Raw genomic sequence first — 21,485 nt, 5'->3', positions numbered from 1 at the left:
GAACACATACGTGTGTGTGTGTATATCTACATATATATTCGTATCTGTAAATGAAAATATATGTAGTGTGTATATATTGTTTTTTGTTTTATATGTCTGAAACAAATAAAGATACAATACAATACAATACAAAACTCGAGCTGATGTTGCTTTCCAAGTGATGACAGTAAAATGTTTCTATTGTCTGACATAAATGATTTTTAACTTTGTTTTTGCAGGAGATGGGTTTCGATGAGGCGCAGAGCAAAGAGCTTCTACAAAAGTTCACCACTGTTCAGGCAGTCGTCAACCAATTTGAAGCCAGAAGTAAGAACTGCCTGCAATGTCACCTTTGTCCACCATGAGGCAGCACTGTTGCATAATGACAGTATTTTGTAATAAAACCAAAATTTAAGCAAGTTTAAGGAGTTTGTTTGTTTAAATCGTTTTGTGACAAAGTATTTCGTTTTTCTCTCTCGTAGCTCTGAAGCTCTTTTCTCAGCAGGACCAGAGTGGGTAGGTTATTACCTCACCCATCTATCACACATTCAGAAACCCAGAGCACCTTTCAGGGAAATCTTTGTTGTGATTTGAATGGAATGAAACACAACAAGTTTCTTTTATTTCCTTCATAGAAAGAGACATGTAGATACAAGTGAGAAAATAGTTCTGCATCTTTGTCATCTGTTAACACTGAACAATAACCACACTTTCCCTTCTGTGTGGTCGCCACACTCGTTTCCTTCGCTTCTCTGTTTTTTCCTCCTGTCTTTCAGAAACTGTCGCTCTCTGTGGGTTGGAAACGTTACACAGGAAGTTACAGAGAAGGACCTCTGTGATCTCTTCAAAATGTAAAGACTGTGTGTGTGTGTGTGTGTCTGTGTGTGTCTATGAAGACATTAAAGCTTTAAAGAGTTTCCAGCAGTGATAGTTTATTAATAGTATTAACCTTTTCTGTGTGTGTTCAGCTTCGGTGAGATTGAAAGCATCAGAGTTCTTCATGAACGCTTCTGTGCCTTTGTCAACTTCAAGAACGCCAACATGGCTGCCAAAGCCCTGGACAAGCTGCAGGTGTGTGACGGGCCTAGAAACCGTCTTCATCATTGGGACTGTCTGTGTCTCGTTACGCTGATTGATACTTCTGAGTGTCAAAAAACTGAATATTGTCATGAAAATTTGTCTTAAAAAAGTTTAACTGCACTGTGTCCTTCTGTCCAGGGGGTGGAGCTCGGGGGCAACAAGCTGGTGATGAGGTACCCAGATCGCTGGATCCACAGGACTGTGTCCTCCATGCAAAGAAGCAGCAGCAGCTTGGCCTCCAACACTGCAGGAACTCAGCCAAGTTCAGCTGCCTCTGGGTACAGAGCGACTCATTAATGTGTATCTGTGGGCTTTCCAGAGGGAGGGTCCCTTACAGTGTGACACAAACAAAATCACCGTAGAATAGTTTTCAGTAGTAGCTGAGAGATGTTACTTTTCTTATTGATCTCTTATCGGATCTCCTCTGCTTCTGTCCACACAGGTCCCGATGGCGGGCACCTTTAAATGGAGATGAGTGCTTTTACTGGCGGACCACAGGCTGTTTCTATGGCGACAAGTGCCGCTTCAAACACATACCAGACCAGCAAGGTCGAGACAAGAAGTCTTGGCAACCATGATGTCCCTTATCTTTTCAGCTCCTGCCCGCAAGGCACATCAAAGTCCACTTGGGAACACTGACAACTGAATGTTTGTGAAGAAACCTGAGACATGGATCACATGTGATAACCAAAGTCAGAAGATGTGACTCTGAAATAATGAAGGATGTTATGCAGACCCTGATCCGGGGAAGAATAAATCCATTTTAAAGAAAATCTTGTAGCAGAGACAGTCCTCAGTGGAAATGTATTTTTCAAGGCTTCACTTGGATTTCAGAAACAGGAGCTCCTGGTTTGTGTACAGACGCATGTCGCAGAGATTTATGGTCCAAATGTTTGGTTGAACCATGTTGGAAACACTTTAGTCCGACACTGGGACAGATTTTAAAAAGAAGTTATTTTCATATCAGTAAAATTAGATTTTGCATATAAAATGTATAAATATTTGCATAAAACAATAAAAACTGATATGAGACCTTTTATTTTCCCTTACTGTTTGTTGTTTTAGTTTCCAGCTGCTTGCATTTGTTCTTCAGAGAAATTCTCAGGTTTGGGAGTGATGGTTTGATCTTCGCTCTGTGTTATTAAAACAGAAGACAGAGATACAGACGCTCTCATTATGTGTGTTCATGCGTATTAAACTCTTATTTTTCAGTAATGTGAGGCAGAAGAAAGCAATCCCATTGTGAGCTATTTGATTTATTGTTGAGGAGTCCACCAACCACAATCTAAACAGAAGTGGGTTTTCGTTTGTTTGTGTTGTCCGAGACCACATCCTCCTGAACAAGTGCTCTATATGTCACGGCTCAACGGCACGAGGGAACAGGGATGGACACAGGCGCAGAAACCAACCCGGAAGCGAGGTGACAGAAAACAAATGATTTATTTCCGCCCACAGGAAAACAAAGGTGAAACACAAAGCGACGCCACCACACTAGTGGCGCGTAGGATTCGTCTGTGATAATGAGGGCGACCTAGACACCTCTAGGAGACGGCTGAACAGCGGGGACAGCGGGGAGGTAGAAACAGGACTAGGTAGGGGCCGGGGCACTGGAACAAGAGGAGATCACGATCAGAGGGATCCAGCAGACAACCAATAATCCTCCGCAGTTGAATTGAATTGCCTTACTTGGTTTCAGATGGAGGGGACAGGTGGAGCGGAAAACCCGGAAGCGGTCGAGGCGTGGGGAGGCAGGCAGGTGAGCAGTGGGCCGGCAGGCCACGTGTGAGCAGCTGGCGGCCCAGGTCCAGGAGGACGGGAGCGAGGGGAACAAGATCTCCACTCCGGGTGCTATCGCTGAGGACAAGAAAAGACAGGTCAGTCATCACACGGCGTTAAGACAAGGCTTAGGATGCTCCACTGAACTAACATGGGAATAGCAGATACTCAGGCGATGAGTGGTTGAGAGCGCAGGTCTGATATACCGCTGGCACGATTGCTCACAGGTGGTCAGCCAGGGAGGGGCAACCGGACTCCGCCTAAAGGAGGAGGAGCCGCTGTCTGAGACCTGCAGGTGCCCAACCAGACCATGACACTATATGTTAGCTAATTGAGTTTGCCCGGGGCAGAGTGTGCCTGCAGATGGGTTTGAATAGAGATGAAAGGAGCAGCTATGGGTTTATCAGCACCATGAGTGGATCGTTCAGTTTTCCTCCTCTCTGTCAGGTTCTTGGTATTCTGTCAGACTTGTTACTAAATTGTTTTTACTTCCGTGTACAAAATGTATAAGCTATTTTATTGCTTTCTTAATTAATGCACCTCACCCTGCAAACCGAACCTGCAATTTCATTGGACTTTGTGTTAAAGCTTCCCTTCCACTAATGTAGGTTGTTGACATTCTGTTTTATGGCTTTGTTCTGCTTGGCTCTACAGCCGTCTTTTACTTTTGATTTAGTTTGGTGACATTTTTCCTCATTTTATTGTATTTTCTTGGCTGCCGGCTATACAAGCATGTTCTTATCAACCCAAAGCACTCTGCTTCTTTTTCAGTTTCAAAAAGACACGTCTCCACTTTCTCTTCCAGCTTTTAGTTTAGGAACCAACTCGTCCTTTGCCAGTATAATCCCTGTTTATGAACATGCTACATCTTCCTGTTTTTTGTGGTTGCTGTCCTTGCTAAATAGTAAATAGACTGGTTATTATAGTGCACTTTTCTACTCTATCAGACCACTCAAAATGCTTCATACAATTTGCTTCGTTCACATTTGTTCAGACAAGCACTTTTTTTTCAAAGCGTAAGTGCCTTCTATTCATACACATTTATACTCTGAAGGAAGTGTAAGGATATTTGGCATGCAGACTGAGAGCAGCCAGGCACCAAACCACCAACCTTCTGATGTAGATGACCCGCTCTGCATCCTGAGCTACTTTCATTTGATGACACTGTCATCTGAGCAGCTTTTCGCTATACAAATACAGGCCATTTTTACCATAACAGTGTTTTGTGAAAGGTCCAAATAAAACCAGCTGTATTCATATCTGTATAATGTATTCATTTTCATTTCAGTCAGAATCAGAGTCATTAAAAGAATAAGTAAATCTCGGGTGGACAATGACACGTGTAAATGATAATGGTCACGAGCAGCTTCATTAGTAATTAATCCTTTGAGACTGCTAAATGATGGCTTCATATTAAATACACATAATGACACCTACAGCACATCCATGCTGTCTTTCATCGGTGGCAGAGGAAGAAACCAGAGCTGTGTAGGTGATCATTTCTGGCTGAAATATATCTGCAACACTGCAGGACATCGTTATGAACACAAGAGGACACTCACACACTTCAGCAAAGGAGAGTGAGCGCATTTGTGTGTGTGTGTGTGTGTGTGTGTTTAGCTCACAGTCACTGAACTGAACTGTAAAAATAACATTTTCAAGATCAGAAGAAATCATTGGTGTGAAGATTAATCTTAGATTTCAGGCAAGTATTAGTTACATCTAATGAGTGCAGAGGCTGTACTGATGTGTATCTGTCTTGATACACATGTTGCTCTGTGTAATGTTAGAAAATAAGCAGTGACAGCTGTAATGCCTTAGTAATGAGCCCACTGTGATCCTTATTACTTAAGAGTCTTTACCTTACAGTACAAAGGTCATTGAGGGGACCTTTGATTTGGTGCTTTCTAAATAAACTTGAACTGAGTTAAACTGAATCCAAAGCATTTAAAAGAATGAACAGTTCACAGGCACCAGGTGAAAATTTAAAGGAAAACGCTCCGGTATTGTGTTTCACTTTTCTTTATAGAGTCCTTGCTGAGTCAGCACATACCTGACTTAGTCTTTTGTGTTATGTGTCACCTGTTAATAAACTAATCTACACACGCTGTGGATTTCATCAGGAGGTCCCAGTGCCCTTTGCAGATCATAAGTCCGTCATCGAGCAGGTTCTTAACTGATGAGAGGTACGAACACAGTTTTGAAGAAGAACACTGATGTGGCTCTCAGACCTGCACGGAGCACAGGAACACCCACACACACCCACTGATCTTTTTGGTCCTGTTGACTGTCAGGCATGTATTTTGTTTTCCTCTTTCTCTCTCAGGTGGCGAGTCTGGCTGGCTTTGTGGTTGCTCCACCTGCAAGTGAAGCCCTCGTGTTAACAGGCTCCAGCTGCCACACCAGTTACCACTTTTTTATTAACCACAGTATTCAGGGGCTGGTTTGAGCTGCAATGTTCTGTATCTGCTGGTTTCATTTTCTGATCCTGTGCTCTGGTTTGCCCCTGGTGAAAAGGTTTATGTAATCTTTGTGGCAAAAGAGAACTGTTGAGCGATTTTAGATGTTGTGGTTGCATCTTAACCGTGCAGTCCTCTAACCGAGGTAGCAGTTTAAACAGAATCAGGATTCATAACAAAGGTTTTGAATATAACTTTTGTGTGATTAAGAACTCAAAACCCCACTGCATTATTTACTCCTTTGCTGGATACTGAATCTTTTAGAAGAGTCATTTAACAGCTTTTTGGAGGCACTGCATTTGTTGGACTTGTTGGATTCAAAACATTGCTAGAGCTTTAGAAAACAATCATCTTCTACCACAGTCTCCTTGATTTTATAAAGACTTTGCACTAAAGTAACACACTGCAGCAGTGTAGGGTAATGACACTGGGTCCAGGGATTTCATCCTGAAACTTGGCAGTCAGGGTGCTGCTGCCTGTCTCCTGTAACCTTGTGCATGCTTGTGAGACACAGCAAACCTTCTTTCCCACCACATCAATATTTAAACTGCACATCAATATGTGAGATGGCAAGTATTGACGTGGCATCTTAATCTAAACTTCCTACAGAGAAATAACAAGATAACAACACATAACTCACTCTTGATTATAATAACTAAGAATTCAAGGCAGAAAGCAAGGCACATGGCTGTGGGGCTGTGACAGAGCTGGCAGAAGATCCTTAAATATTGTCTGAGTCTAGTCTCTAGTTTATGCAATCCCCAATTTCCCATCAGCTTTGCTGCATCAATTTTAACTTTGCTGGGCACTTAGTGATTCTTTCTGTTTTGTTTCCTTTTTGCATCAGGGTATTGTTTACCCTCACTTTTACCAGCCACACTACACACAGAAGTGGGGGTAACAAAACATCCCTACTTAAACTTGTTTTAAGGGTTAGCCTAGCTTGCCAAAGAACATTTTTTAGTCATTTAAAACTCTATCAGTATATTAGCTATACCTAGCATACTTTTTAGCCGTCCTACTACTGAACTGTTAGGATTCCACTCAGCAGTTATTATCTTCCTTCTGGACAAAAAACAGCTCTAGAGAGATTTAAACTGAACTTGAACCCATGAAACATGAAACATCTATTCATGGCCCAGTTTTCAAAATGATCATTAATAAAGTCAGGCCTGAAGTTTTCAAAAAAGACTCGTGTTAAAATGTTTTCTATTGTCCTCAGCAGTTGTATCAGAGGCAGTCCTTTTTTTCTTAAGGTGATATTTTAAGAACATAAAGCTGCATGCAAAGTGTTGTGAGAGAATCACTTCTTTATTTAAGCGCGGGGGTTTACAGGTTTAAAGTCTGTTCATGCATGTTAAGCATGTACAGAGGAAGGAAGACAGCCAGATAACTCTGTTACATTTTCCAACCACAGAGAGCACGGTCTTCAGAGACAGCATCTTCAACACTGGCAGAAATTGTGGCTGGTTTACAACATGTTACATGTTGTGTGATCTACCTGCTGATGGGATTTATGAGACGAGAGGAGCAGCCATGAGTTCAACTGCAGCAGCAACTGGATTGGTTCTCTTCCTTCTCTCGCTGCCAGGTAATTCTGTAATAGTAAGTCAGTCTTGAGGTAGATCACAACTGAACTGTTTTTGATTGGTTTTTACACCACACCATCTGCAGCACATAGCTGTTAAAGGTTTGCATTTCCAATACTGCAACTGAATACAGATTGTAGAAAAGTTTTTTTTATTTATTGTCTCCACTGCATTTAATGGACAAATACAATTTTCAGGCTGCTTTAACTTGGGTTGAAGTTTCTTAACAGAAACTAACAGATAAACAGAAAGTGAATTCCCAGCCATTTTCTTTTCTTTTCTTTTCTTTTCTTTTCTTTGTTTTTTGCACAAACACATAGTTCCTGGTTCCTAAACATGTTTTGTAAATTATATTGTGAGATAAATTCTAGGCACACAGCGAAATTTGTATGTCACCTGAATAATTTACTACACTATATAATGGCCCTTTCATGCCACTGCAATTTATTTTACATAGACAACATTTGACAACATTTTGTCATATTTCTGTAATGGATGTATTATGCAAATTGTTATATTTGTAATAACAAACCCACAGATACCATTATTATTATCTTGTTTTTGATTTACTGATTTACTGTTTTGAGTTTAATTCCACCGTCAGGCCGGGGTCTTTCTGTGTGGAGTTTGCATGTTCTCCCCGTGTTTGCGTGGGTTCTCTCCGGGTACTCTGGCTGCCTTCCACAGTCCAAAGACATGCAGTTAGTGGGGATAGGTTAATTGGAAACACTAAATTGCCCATAGGGTGAATGCGGGAGAATGTGAGTGAATGGTTATCTCTGTCTATGTGACACTTCAAACAGCTACCCATATCAAAGGTCATATGACAATAAAAACAGCTACTCATGTGCTTTAAAAGGATTTGAGGATTTTCACTCTTCGTTAGTTTGTGAGTTCACTTTGAGGTTTTACGTGAATTAAAACTTCTTATCTGGGTAATAATTAATGTCATGTTCTGTCATTAAATTTGTTTTAAAATGTTTTAATTGTAATTTTTCAGGTACACAGGGTCAACGGTGCAACAAAGTGAATTACAGTAAAAGAAAAATCTGTGCATTCAAAGGCTCATCAGTGGACATTTCATGTACTTACAACAGTTATGAAAGTTCAATCCAATCAAAGTCCTGGTTCCGTTCTGGTCGTGGATCTGAGGATCTCACAGAAGACTCCCAGTATAAAGATCGTGTTGAGGTGACTGAAAGAGAGAGAGGACTCTCCACTCTGAGAATCAGAGACCTGACAGAGAGTGATTCAGCCGAGTATCACTTCAAATTCAAAACACAAGACTTTGAATGGAAGAGTAGTTTACCTGGAACAACTCTGACTGTCACAGGTACTGATCAACACACACTGATGGATATTTAATCAGCTTAATATTCTATCTGTATGTTCTACTGTGCTTTTAAACTACAGTTTAAACTTTTAAAAGCGTTTCACGTATAAACATTAAGAGAAATATTACTTTGTTAAAAATGTATTTTAGAACTTATGAATTTGACTGTCTCCTTCAGTGTGAGAGTGACTGACATCTTATTTATTGTTTCTTATCCACTGGTCAAGATGTTCAGGTCAGAGGGTTCAATGGACGACAGTTGGATTGTGTCACCAGATGTGATCCTTATGTTTCATCTTATGTCTGGTACAAAAATGGACAACAAGTGATTGGAGCCAGCTCTTCTTCTTATGACGTGCCACGTGCCACTTCAAACAGCTACCCATATCAAAGGTCATATGACTATAAAAACAGCTACTCATGTGCTTTAAAAGGATTTGAAGACTTTCACTCTCCGTTAGTTTGTAAGTTTTCTTTGAGATATTACCTGAATTAAAACTTTTAATCAATCAAAAGGTTAAAATAATTAATGTCAGGGGTTTGTCAATAAATATGTTTTTTTAAAAAATTATATTTTTTTTATTCATTCTAATTTTCTCAGGTTCATATGGTCGATGGTGCAACAGAGTGAATTATAGTAACAGAAGAATCTGTGCAGTCAAAGGATCATCGGTGGACATTTCTTGTACTTACAACAGTTATGAAAGTCCAATCCAATCAAAATCCTGGCTCCGTTCTGGTCGTGGATCTGAGGACCTCACAGAAGACTCCCAGTATGCAGGTCGTGTTGAGGTGACTGAAACAGAGAGAGGACGCTCCACTCTGAGAATCAGAGACCTGACAGAGAGTGATTCAGCCGAGTATCACTTCAAATTCAAAACACAAGACTTTGAATGGAAGAGTAGTTTACCTGGAACAACTCTGACTGTCACAGGTACTGATCAACACACAGTGACTCATAATTTCATTCAGTTGAATTTTACAAACTGAATCTTGTGTTGTTAATTATTTACTTGTTGGTGTCTTTGTGGTTTGACTATTTAACAATGTGAATACTTTAATTTCACACAGCTCTGCAGGTGAAGGTGAGCAGAATAATACCAGTCCATGAGTGTCAGACTGAGGCAGAGCTGAAGTGTGAAAGCAGCTGCAGTCCAGCTGGTCGTCTTTCTTTCATCTGGTTCAAGAACGGACAGAAAAACACAAAACAGCAAACTTCTACTTATACAGACTGCTTTTATCCTGGAGACAACATCTCCTGTGCTTTCACAGGATATGAGGATTACCACTCTCCACCAGTGTGTGAGTTCACTTCATGATTCAGTCACAGACTTTTATCATTCTGACAGATTATAAATAACTTCAAAGTGACGATAGTTCGAGTCAGGTTCACAAAATTGAAACCTTCATTCAGTTTTGTGTGTGTTCGTGATCAGAGGACAGGATATATCAGCTCCTTTCACTGCCCAGCTGTAGGCTACTGCATAGTGAAGATATCATATACTCTAATGAAAGACGGCCGTACGCCGAACGATTTTTGAGCAGGAAATCTGCTTCATGTAAGGAAACAAGGAGCTCTTCCTTTGGAAGTTTGGAAAGATCGTTCATCGTTCTCTCACTGCCAGGCCTATTTCATGTGACTTTTTTTTTCTTCATAATTCAGGAACATGATGATTCTGCAGTCACAATATGGATATCAATGTTAAACGTGTGATAAATAAGAGTTAACTAAACTTGAACTAATTACCCATTTCAAACCAAACTGTCACAGTTCTGGGTCATTTTGACCCAGCATTTTCTGTTTCTTATATTTTGATGTTTTTCTAGACCAGGGGTAGGCAACCTTTCTGATGACGAGTGCCATTTAAAATTTCCTCAGAAGTCAGTGTGCCATATGATTGCATTAGCAATAAATTGAATAACGCGCTATATGAACAGTTACACAATATATAGAACCACTTTCTAGAATTATATTTGTTTGCAGATGTTGGCAGCTGTCAGCGAATAGTTATCAGCTATTTTGAAACAAAAAAAAGACACTTTTTATCCATAACAAGAACTCCATAACAGCAAATGAACTGTACAACAGAAAATACAAATGTTATTTATGGTCTCCTCACAACGATGATAAGAAAAATAAACTAAGCCAATATAGCATGTCTGTTAATACAAAGACACACATGTTAATGTGATCTCTGGTCTCCCACTCAGAGACAGACACAGGTCTCTGAGTGCCCATTCAGATGGCTACCTGAGGACACTCTTCATGTGAGAGAAAATCTGCTCACACAGATATTTAGAGCCAAGTACTGTCAATAAGGCCTCTGCAATGTTCTGAAGACAGTTAAACTTGTCAGGTAGTGATGTCCAGCAGGTGAAAATGCAGCTCCATGAACACACACAGCTGTGGATTCCAGCTGCTTCGATGTCGCATTAACTGGTATTAACTCAGCCAGTTAATGCGAGACAAATCCAGCTGCTCATTAAAGATCTCTGGTTTGATCAGAAAATAAAACATTGGTCCATACACCTGAAAGTCCCAATTTGCAGTGTGCACCGAGGTGCGGCCATTTATTTTTTGATGCACCTTCTCAGATTAATTCCCTGGGTGTCGTGCCCAGGGCTGGACTGGGACAAAAAATCAGCGCGGGCATTTTGACTAAAGACCTGCCCACCAGGTATTAAAGCCATAAAGCCTTTGAATGAAAACAAACGCTGTTGTGACAGTGATGTACACTGTCTTGTTGGTATATGTATGATTTCTATACATTTTACATCAGATAACACCTTTGGTTGTAAGATTCAGATAATTATTTAATAACAGCCAGACATTTTAAATGAGAATAAGAAAGTACATCTTTGTGCCCCCCTTTCCCTGTTAATGCCCTACCTGCCCCCCCTGGCAAAACTTTGCTAGACCCGCCCCTGCACAGTTACCAGCTGTCAGCTACTTAGAAACAGATCCTGGTGTTATTTCTCAGAAACAGTTCATAACTTCCCTTCAACTCATTCATGTCACCTAAAAGGTAAACCTGTTTCTCCATCAGCTGTTCATCTCTGATGATTCAGTAAGGACATCTCCTGATTTCATGTTTCCCTCTCGCCACATATCCAAACCGATATCATGACCAGCAGCTTTTACAGCTGTGGCTCCAGCAAACATCAGCTGATACTAGAAAGTAATCCATCCATCCGCTTCCGCTTATCCTTTTCAGGGTCGCGGGGGGTGCTGGAGCCTATCCCAGCTGTCATAGGGCAAGAGGCGGGGTACACCCTGGACAGGTCGCCAGTCTGTCGCAGGGCTAACACAAAGGGACAGACAACCATTCGCACATTCACACCTAGTGGCAATTTGGATTATCCAGTTAACCTATCCCCACAAGCTGCATGTCTTTGGACAGTGGGAGGAAGCCGGAGTACCGGAGAGAACCCACGCAAACACGGGGAGAACATGCAAACTCCACACAGAAAGACCCCGGCCTGATGGTGGAATTGAACTCAGGACCTTCTTGCTGTGCGGCAACAGTGCTAACCACCTTGCCACCGTGCTGCCCACTAGAAAGTAATATTAAATAAATTCTAACAACAGCTGATCAAGCTTAAATGTGCTGCTGTTGTTTAGTGCGACATCCGGCGGTTTCTTCTTTCTGGTGCAAAGTGGCGATAAACAAACAAGAGAGAAAAGCCGATCAGCTGATCATTGATCAGTTTCATGATTAAAGTAGCAACAGGTGAGGGAGGGGGAAAGAATGAGGCAGCTGTGCAGCGTAACGACACAGAATAACTCCAGCTTTGTCCCATACTTCAGCTAGAATGTAAAAAAAACCACACAAACTGCATCCCTTCTCAGCTCAACACGAAACACAAATATTGTCTCTGAATGCGGGAGGATTCCGTCTTTTTACGGGACAGTTGGCAACTCTACTAACTAACCTTATAAATAAAATAAAGTTCACTATCAGTAACATCATAGCACCCACCCAGCTGTATAGAAAATCCATCATGCTAGCTAGTATGCAGTACGAGTTATTGTAACTGACTGTAGAAAGTCAGCACAACGAAAATAAACTCCACCTAAACTTGGTTTATATCTGACCCAGACAGACTGCAGGTCATAACTTCTTACCTGAAGTTCAGTTCAAACTCGGACCAGCGGCCACCTTGGGTCTCTCCTCCTCCTGCCTCCCCTTTCCCTCATCCACCTGTTGGCTTCCACCACTTGCTAATGTTACTGAATCTGTGGAAGCTCCACCACAGCCACCACCAAACAACTGAGTTATTTTTTACACACCGGCCAGCATCTGGCCAATCCACCACCTTTCATTGTTTATACCGTTACAATAAAAAATTTAAAAAAATAATCTGGCCACCCAGCAAATGCCCGATGGCCAGTCCAGCTATGGTCGTGCCATCAGTTAACCCTTCGCGTGCCAACTATGGCACGCGTGCCTAGGGTTGCAGACCCCTGTTCTAGATTATATTTATGTTCTAAATCATAATCTAGCCCTGCAAGGGACATGGGAGAAAAAAAATTACGATGAACTTTTGCGAGATCTCGCAAAACTAACTCGGGATCTCGCAAAAGTTTTGCAAAAGTTGAATTCCAACAATGGCGGCAGCTACTTAGTTGTACTATTACTCTTTCTGGGTCACAAAATAAACTTTTAAGATATTTTGAGGTGTGAATGTAGCTGTTTAAACGTCAAATATCTGCTCGGTTTACAAGACATCACATATTTGCAAAAGTGCTCTGACGTTTTTGGAGATGTCTGACACCCACCATCTCGAAGCTAACGGGAGGTTGAGACCTACTACAGCCGGGGGGAACACCGCTCTCCCGGCACATCGTGCTTCGAACTCCCGGTCGGCTTCGAGCAGGCGGTCTCCGAAATGTTTTCACTTTTGCGAGATCCCGAGTTTGTTTTGCGAGATCTCGCAAAAGTCCGTCTTAATTTTTTTTTCTCCCATGTCCCTTGCGGGGCTCCGTAATGTTATGATTCTCAAGATATGCTTTTTTGCTTATTATTATTCTAGGTTTCAGTTTGGTTCTGGTTATAAGTTTAGTTTGATGTTAATTCTTCTTTTAGTCTCTGTCGTCTTTGGGTTCCCTGTGTTATATTCTTTCAGTCTGCCTCAGTGTCAGGTCTGTGTCTTTGTAAATTGTTCTGTGTTTCCTGTTATATATTGATAGTCCCAGTCTGATGTCATAATGTTCAGTTTTACTTCTCCCCTGTCTCGTTAGTCTAATTTCTCCCAGCTGTGTCTCCCTCCTGTTTCCCATTCCCTGATTACTCCCCAGTGTATATAAGCCCTGTGTTTGCCGGTAACGGAACACACACTCTTTGTTGCGTTGTTAATGTCTGCTTACCCTCAGTTTACGCTGTGTGTTCCGTTACCTGTTTTGCCTGCCTGTTAGTTTATTTTTTCCTCAGTATAGTTAGTCTTCTGTTCAGTCTGCAAGCTGCAATAAAGCTGTTTGAGTTTACCTTTGCGTCAGTGAGTCCTGCATTTTGGGTCCTTCCTCTCTGCCTGCCTGCACACAGCCATGACAGAAACAATCAATTCTAAAAGCTGAGAAAATCATTTTTGTGCCTAATCCAGCCAACCTGAATTATAGCCTTATCATATCATCATTAAATTTGTTTTTGGAAGGCATGCTTAATTAATTCAGAAGATACCGTTACCAATGTAATGAGCATTCCGGTACTCGTACCTGTGTGGCAATTTTGAACAAGAGATAAGCAGCAGTGCTCTGACTACACAGAGGGTTAGTTGCAGATGTAAAGTCTGTCCTGTGAATTGTGAGAGTGGTAAGACTGAGAAACTCAATTGATCTATACAAAACACGTTTATATGCTGAAGATAACAGATTCAGAAAATGACTGATAATTAAATTGCTTTATTTATTGTGTTTGTTAAAATCTAATCAAATCTAATCAATCTTTATATTCTCTCTCCTAGATGCTCCAAAATTTGCTTCAGTACTGGTGCTGAATAACTCTCATGAGATAGTGGAGGGTAGCTCTGTGAATCTGACCTGCAGCAGTGATGCTAACCCAGCAGCTAATTACACCTGGTACAAGGACAAAAAAACAATCAGTACAAAACAAGAGCTCATCTTCAGATCCATCCAGTCTTCTGACTCTGGAGAGTATAATTGTACCGCTAAGAATGAGCTGGGTCAAAGACCATCTGAAGTCATCTCTATCAATGTGAAATGTGAGTGAAGACAGTTATCTTTGCATAATTAATAGTTTTAACAGCAATTTTTTTTTACAACCAAACAAGGCCACACTTTACAAACCCCGATACAGTCATAGAGTCAGAGTAAATGCTGCAGGTCTAAAACCTTTATCAGTATTCAGTTATAGAAAAGGTTTAATATGTCACAAATTTTAGGTCAAACAGGAACAGGAATACATGTTTTTTAGTATATTTTCTATTTCTCCTCCAGATGCTCCAAAGCTTGCCTCTGTGTCAGTGAGTCCCTCTGCTGAGATAGTGGAGGGCAGTTCAGTCACTCTGACCTGCAGCAGTGATGCTAACCCAGCAGCTAATTACACCTGGTACAAGGAGAACAAATTATTGCTTCATGGACCAGTGGGAAGGTACCATTTCTCCTCCATCAGCTCTGAGCACAGCGGGAACTACTCGTGCAAAGCTGAGAATCTGTATGGACCAGCACAGTCCGTAACTCTATACATAGATGTTGAGTGTAAGTATTTCAGTGAACAGCTCAGAAAACATGTCTGGTTGCAAATAATTGCGCTATTAAGTACTCACTAGCACTAGATGAGGCTAAAAAAAAGACCAGAATTTTTGGTCATACTTTTTTCAAAATTATATGCTAACTGACAAATGACTTGTGATTGAGTCTTTGCAGTAAGTAAATGGTTTTATAGTCGGACTCTCCTCCCTCCTTTTTCACGTCATGCCCGTCTTTTATACTATCTATGATGCAAACATGCTAAACTATAATTATAGGTATGATAAGGTTCTGGGATTGAATCTTCTTGCCAGCTGTGTGGAGTTTACATGTTCTCCCTGTGTGGGTTCTCTCCTGGTGCTCTGGCTTCCTCCCACAGTCCAAGGACATGCATATGAGGTTAATCAGTAATTCTAATCTGGCAGTAGCGGTCAATATGAATGTTTGTCTCTTTCTCTGTTAGTGTGCTTTAATGCTCACCATTTATAGTCTGTCACTGTGCCCCTGTGTGAACAGGATAAACTGGATTAAGACTGGCATTACAGTACATCCAGAAAGTATTTTCCGTGCTTTACTTGTTCCATATTTCGTCATATTACAGCCTTATTCTAAATGGTTAGCAAATGTTTTCACTTTGTCATTATGGTGTATTGTGTGTAGAACTTTAAGGCTGTAACATTACAAAAATGTGGAACTGGAAGTTAAGCGTGGTGAACACTTTTCTGAATGTACTGTACATGCAAAGAGTTTACAACCATGTGTTTTATGTAATCTATATATTCTGACTCTGCATTATTGGGTTTCTAAAAATGTCAAAAAATAAATAAATACTGATTAACCTAAACAAAACAAGGCTTTCAAATATTGACGACTGGTCTCCAATATGCTGCAGATCCTCCGAGGCTTCCCTCTGTGTCAGTGAGTCCCTCTGCTGAGATAGTGGAGGGCAGTTCAGTGACTCTGACCTGTAGCAGTGATGCTAACCCAGCAGCTAGTTACACCTGGTACAAGGAGAATGAAGACTCAGCAAAAGCATCAGGCCAGAACTTCACCATCACTGACTTCAGACCCGAACACATTGGGAGTTATTACTGTGTTGCACAGAACACAAGAGGACATCATAACTCCACCTTACAGCTGATTGTTACAGCAAGTAAGTGACTAAATTTATAAATTTGCCCATTTATCTCTGCATCATTTCATCATTTCAGAAATAAATAAATAAAAATTGACCTGAACATTGATACATGTAGAAATATTACACTAGGATCTAAGTGTGTGCGTGATTCATCAACTAGACAGTTAAACATCATTGTCTTTGCTAGGCAGTTCCAAAAATACTAGTTATATTGTTCTTACTTTATTAATGTAAAACAGCATTTACCAGTTCAAAGATGTTACAGATGGCTAACTCCCCATTTCTCTCTTTTTTGTTGAAGTTGTAATCACGCAAAATAGATGACAGTGCCTATAGTACTTTGACATTGAGAAAATAAGATCAGATCAGGAATAAATAGATACAGCATTACCCAAATATAATACTTTGCAAAAAATAGAAAAATGTAGACTACCAGTCAAAAGTTTTTAGATCATCCCAGTCTTTCCAAAATGTATTTTAAACCTAAGCCATGTTTAGCAAATATAACAGCTGAACACGCCTGTGGCATTCTTTCTACAATAGAAATCAAACATTGTTCAGAGAGTTCTTACCATATCTGTTGCAGAAATTCACATAAACATGCAGCACCTGTAGGTTGCTTTGCTTTCACTCTTCTGTCCAGTTCATCCCAAACTAGCTCGATGGGGTTTAGGTCTGAGGACTGTGCTGGCCACTTCATGGTTTCAAGCTTACGACCTTGTTCTTTTTTCTTGAGGTAGTTCTGGAATAGCTTGGACTACATTTTGGGTCATTATCTTTCTGTAGGATGAACCCCTGACCAACTAGGCACATACTAGAGGGTATTGCATGGATAAGCAGAATGCTGTCGTAGGCGTTTTGGTTCAGGGCGACTCTGTACAAGTCACCGATCCTGGATCCAGCAAAACAGCCCCAGACCATCACACGTCCTCCTCCATGGTTGACAGTTGATGCCACCCACTGTGGAGCTATCCTTCCTCCTACTCGACAACGTACCAGCTGTCAGAATAAAAGCCACTTTAGCAGGAATTAGATGCAAAACCACAGTCCATGAGTCATAAACTAGAAGGTTTTGGTCTGATATGCTTTATGTTCATTCTTAACCCTAGAACACTATCGCTATAAATAGTAACACGATCACTAATGCCGGGTGATTTATACCCGGTATAATATAACCAATGAACAGTAATCAAATATATCAAAATATGACAACACATGACAAATTAGAGTGGTCTTCTTTTACTTTCAACTGTGCCATGTCTAACAAAATGAAAAATAAAACTCCTAAAACAAAATAATGACTCTGGAAAGCTGGTCTTTGGTCCACCCATTCCTGGGACATTTGAGACTTCCCTGGTGATGGCACAGGCTCCTCGACACGCAAACAGCTGCAGGAGTGAGAAATCATGTAAATGTATTTTCACCCAGCGATAGTGTTCTAGGGTTAATAGACCCAAAATCCTGTAATCCAGTTACTAATCCAGAGTTTGTTTCCCAGGTTTAGTGAAATCAGCTGCAATTGCATCGATGACTATTTTCTTTTTGGCTATCGTAATCCTCTCTGCAGTCATATTCATAAGGTGAGCAGATCAGTTTTTAAAATGAACTACAATTAGTTCTTCACTCTTGTCATCCAAAGATTCCTGAAATTCCAATGCTCATTGTTCAATGTTCGTTCTCTGTTCTGTATAGAAAAACGAGGCCCTTAAAAGTCATTTTCTCCAAAGACAGGACAAACAGCATCGCACAGGTAAGGAAGAAAGGGTGATTAAATGGTCATCACACATAAGATAAATACAAAACTAATGTGAAAGAGCTGTACTGTAGGAGTATCTCTGGTTATGGCTGCACACAGTTGTCCCAACTGAGGATTGGTTCTAAGTTTACTATTGATCTACATCCTTCCCTGACATATGATCACAAGTGATCACAATTGTGGATACAAGCAATTGGAAATGAGCTTCCTCCGAAGGGTGGCTGACCTTTCCCTCAATGATAGGGTGAGAACTTTGGCCATCCAGGAGGGGCTCAGAGTGGAGCTGTGCTGCTCCTCGATATAGAAAGGAACCGGTTGAGGTGGTTCGAGCATCTGACAAGGATGAATCTTGGTGCCTCTTGGGTGAGGTGTTTTAGGCATGTCCCACCGGGAAGAGGCCCTGGGGCAGACCCAGGATGTACTGGAGAAATTATATCTTTCTGCTGGCCTGGGAATGCCTTGGTGTTTCTCAGGATAAGCTGGAGAAGGTGACTGGGGAGAGGGAGGTCTGGGCTTCTCGATCTGACCCTGGATAAGCAGAAGAAGATGGATGGATGGATGGACGGACGGGCGGACGGATGGATATGGGCTCAAAGTGTGGTCATAAATATTTTGTACTTGTAAATCAGGATTTGTATGTGTAAAAAGAATTTGTGTGTGCGTAAAAAAGATTTTTATGTGGACTTAGCCAAAAAAATACATGTGAAACTCTGCAAGTTACAAGTACGAATTTTGACCCTATTTTTATTCCTTTCATCTGATTGGTCAATGTCATGTCAATCACAAATTTAACTATCAAATCAGAGAACAGATAGGTTTGGCTGTCGGAGGGGGCTTTTTAGTTCAAAAAAGCCCCCTCCGACAGCCAAACCTATCTGCAGTTCAGCAGGTCCTTGAAGGGTAATACAGTTTGAAGCTGGAGGATCTCTATGTAAATATCGATAGAAGCTAGGTCCCCTAACTTTCAGCAGCTGTTGAAAGGATAAAGTTGTGGTATATCAGTGGTTAGAAATACCATTATTACTTTAGGATTAGTTTAACACAAAGTCAGGGCTGACCCGGGACCATTGCTGTGAGCCACAGTGCGCAGCATAAAGGTCCTTTCACATCGGACGCAGGATGTGCTGCTAATGCTAACTGCTAACTAAAAGCCAAGGATCCAGAATTTGTTGCGCTGGCTGCTGAATTCTGTGGGTTTTTACAGCAGCTCTACCTGTACTAGATGCACCTGCTCCTTGTCGTTTCTATCTCGGACTTTGTGTTGTCTACAAGAGTTTCAATAAAAACATGTATGCTAATTCATAACGAAGAAAGCTTTGTAACTATCCCCACTAGTGAAGACTGTCATTTCCAAAACACTGTGTCCTTCTGTTATTTTCCTTCAGGTGGTCATTCTCACTCACTTAGTTTTTGCCGTCACCATCTTTTGCTGGGGATACTTACCTCTCCAAAAACAGATACAGTCCACTCATGGTGGACCCTATGATGTCCAACCCTGTTTCTGTGGGATTCATTTGAGTATTAAGTATTCTTATTGCTGAAAATTTTTTCTTCAGAAAAGTGCATCTCCAGAACATGATGGCCCTTCAGCTCCACCAGCAGAGCAGCAGGACGACCTTTGCTACGCCAGTGTCAGTTTCTCAAAGAGCCAAGAAGATCCTCTCTACTCCAACATTATGCCCACTAAACCCAAAGGACAAAATGAAGAAGATGAGGAAGAGGGAGGGGGAGATGTGGAATACTCTCTTGTCAAGTTTATTAATGGAGCCCAAGGGTGAGCCTCTTTATTTGTCCACAATGTTGAAAAATGTTTATTGCTTTGATTGTTGTTCCTATGACTTTTTTTCCTTAATTAATGCTCATAATATTGTGAGATTCTTATTATAAAATCTTCATAATTCAGTATTTTTATCATTACAGATTAAGAGGTGAACAGGCTGTGGAAGATTCATCTGCACTGTACAGCACAGTCAGGAAAATCTACCATTGAGTCTGTAAGGATGTGTTTGTATTTATTAAAGAGTGTTGAGCGTTTTTGGTTAATGGTCTTTTGGAAAACTGGGAATGAAGAAGAAATTTTCCATGACAGCTAGGCTTTAATTTGTTTGATATGTATAGTGTAGAGCATTTTAAATGTATTCACATTTGTGCATGAATGTGGTTTCAACACAGATTTGTTTGTATGCACTGTTTGTGAATGACTCACTCTCCTGATCAGTGTATGTCCACATGTACACTCTTGCTTCCTTCATTTTCTAATGCGATCATTCAAATGCATTATAGCTCCGTCTCCATGCACTGATGACTGTTTTATGTATCTATCAACTCAAAGAGATTTTTTATTTACCGTGGCTTCGTTTATTTTTTAAGAACGTGACTTATTTACCAATGCTTTCACTCTCATAATAACCTGACTGGAATGCACTGATATATATTATTTAATGAAAAAAAAAACTTTAATAAATATTTCTTAAGGGCTTAAGGATTTTTTTCATGGGTTTAATTGTTTGTAAGTGAGGGGACATGTTTTTATATTTCATATTTTAATATGCAGTGGTATTCATTCATTAAATAGATTTAATAAACACACATACCCACACACCTCTGACTGCACTGTAGGTGGGTATTTTACAGTTGGGCAGATGTGAAGGAGCAGGGTCAAGTTTCTCAGTAGATGGCAAATAATAATTTGTGCATCCTTTATATCTCATATCAGTGTTGCTCCAGCTGTTTGGTTGCTTAGCTCTGTCCACAAGATTTAGACAGCCTGTCCATCCATGTGTCCATCTGTCCTTCAGCATCTTGACAACTGCTGACCAGATCCACAGTTTGAGGTAGTTTGGGTGAGTGGATCTGTCGTTGTGTCATGTCATGGGTTCCTGGTTTCTCTTTGTCCCATGTCTTCTGTCTTCTTTATCTCTGTCACTGTGGTTACTGTTAGATTGTCTGTGTTAATTGTCTTTCAGTAGTTTCTATTTTTGGTTGAAGGTTTGGTTTCTAATGTGTCTTATTCTAGAATTAGAAGTGACTGTTTGCCTGTAACTGTTTTTACTTGCGCCCCGTTCCCAGCTGTGTCTTGTTTTTCAGCCCATCTTCTGTATACATAATACACAGGCAGGTTTGTTTCAGTATCTTTAGTTACGCCCCTTTCATTGCTTTAACCTATCAAAGCCCAATTATAATCTAAAACTCAGTCAGTCAGTTTAGGGGAAGTCTGTAAATTGAAAGAGTAAAAATAACCGCTAGTGTCCACAGAGCTAGCCTCAGTAAACCACAGTGTTAGCCACCAGCCTGGTTGGTTAAACTGTTCCATGTTTCAGATTTTATGCTTTCTCTGTGCTTCATGACCATTCTTGGTTTCTGATATGCTGAACAGCACAAGAAAATTAAGAAATAAGAAGTTATATAATTAATGAAACTGAAAATAAGTGTTGCAGTGGTAAAATGCAGCTGCCTGATCACCAGACCAGTGAAATGCATTTATTTTTATTGCCTTCTCAGCATTTTGACCGTGTTATGTGCAGTTAGTGCAGTAGAACTTTACACAACAGACTGCAAGACAGACAAGAAGTGACAGTGCATGTCTTTAAAGAATAAATAAAAATCCGAGACCAATCAAATTTTAATGCCTGTACTAAACCGACCCCACATATACCACAATAAAGTGAA

General features: G+C 40.7%; 2 protein-coding genes and 1 long non-coding RNA gene across 7 annotated transcripts in view; 2 read left to right on the top strand and 1 right to left on the bottom strand.

Annotated features, from left to right (window-relative positions):
• LOC146667469 (uncharacterized) overlaps window positions 1-2,084 on the top strand; it is a 6,749-nt gene extending 4,665 nt beyond the window's left edge. The window contains exons 2-7 of the mRNA XM_085409149.1: window positions 219-306; window positions 462-495; window positions 756-830; window positions 948-1,050; window positions 1,198-1,337; window positions 1,502-2,084. Coding sequence (XP_085265275.1) covers window positions 222-306; window positions 462-495; window positions 756-830; window positions 948-1,050; window positions 1,198-1,337; window positions 1,502-1,637 — 573 coding nt within the window. The 5' untranslated portion in view covers window positions 219-221 and the 3' untranslated portion in view covers window positions 1,638-2,084. The remainder of the gene's footprint in view (window positions 1-218; window positions 307-461; window positions 496-755; window positions 831-947; window positions 1,051-1,197; window positions 1,338-1,501) is intronic.
• LOC146667468 (uncharacterized) lies at window positions 1,851-6,247 on the bottom strand. 5 transcript variants are annotated; one of them, XR_014912061.1, is made up of 5 exons: window positions 2,987-6,246; window positions 2,746-2,913; window positions 2,339-2,666; window positions 2,093-2,192; window positions 1,858-1,988 (listed from the first exon to the last, which is right to left on the bottom strand). It is a non-coding gene; the product is annotated as an uncharacterized LOC146667468 (long non-coding RNA). The 5 variants fall into 5 exon arrangements; XR_014912060.1 differs by having other exon boundaries at window positions 1,851-1,988; window positions 2,110-2,192; window positions 2,339-2,913; window positions 2,987-6,244; XR_014912059.1 differs by having other exon boundaries at window positions 2,339-2,913; window positions 2,987-6,247.
• Window positions 2,797-21,485, top strand: LOC146667467 (uncharacterized). Its single transcript, XM_085409123.1, has 13 exons — window positions 2,797-2,933; window positions 6,712-6,885; window positions 7,884-8,216; window positions 8,444-8,680; window positions 8,818-9,150; window positions 9,288-9,518; window positions 14,178-14,435; window positions 14,671-14,931; window positions 15,815-16,075; window positions 17,559-17,640; window positions 17,753-17,810; window positions 19,373-19,590; window positions 19,737-21,485. The coding sequence occupies exons 2-13, from the start codon at window positions 6,780-6,782 to the stop codon at window positions 19,804-19,806; spliced, it is 2,448 nt and encodes an 815-aa protein (XP_085265249.1). The 5' UTR covers window positions 2,797-2,933; window positions 6,712-6,779; the 3' UTR covers window positions 19,807-21,485.

The sequence above is a fragment of the Rhamphochromis longiceps genome, linkage group LG6 (assembly GCF_057381845.1).
Source record: "Rhamphochromis longiceps isolate RC_006_pf linkage group LG6, R_longiceps_female_GT1.1, whole genome shotgun sequence".
Classification (NCBI taxonomy): Eukaryota; Metazoa; Chordata; class Actinopteri; order Cichliformes; family Cichlidae; genus Rhamphochromis; species Rhamphochromis longiceps.
Note: the sequence above shows the minus strand (reverse complement) of the source record. Positions and strands in the feature narration are given on the sequence as shown.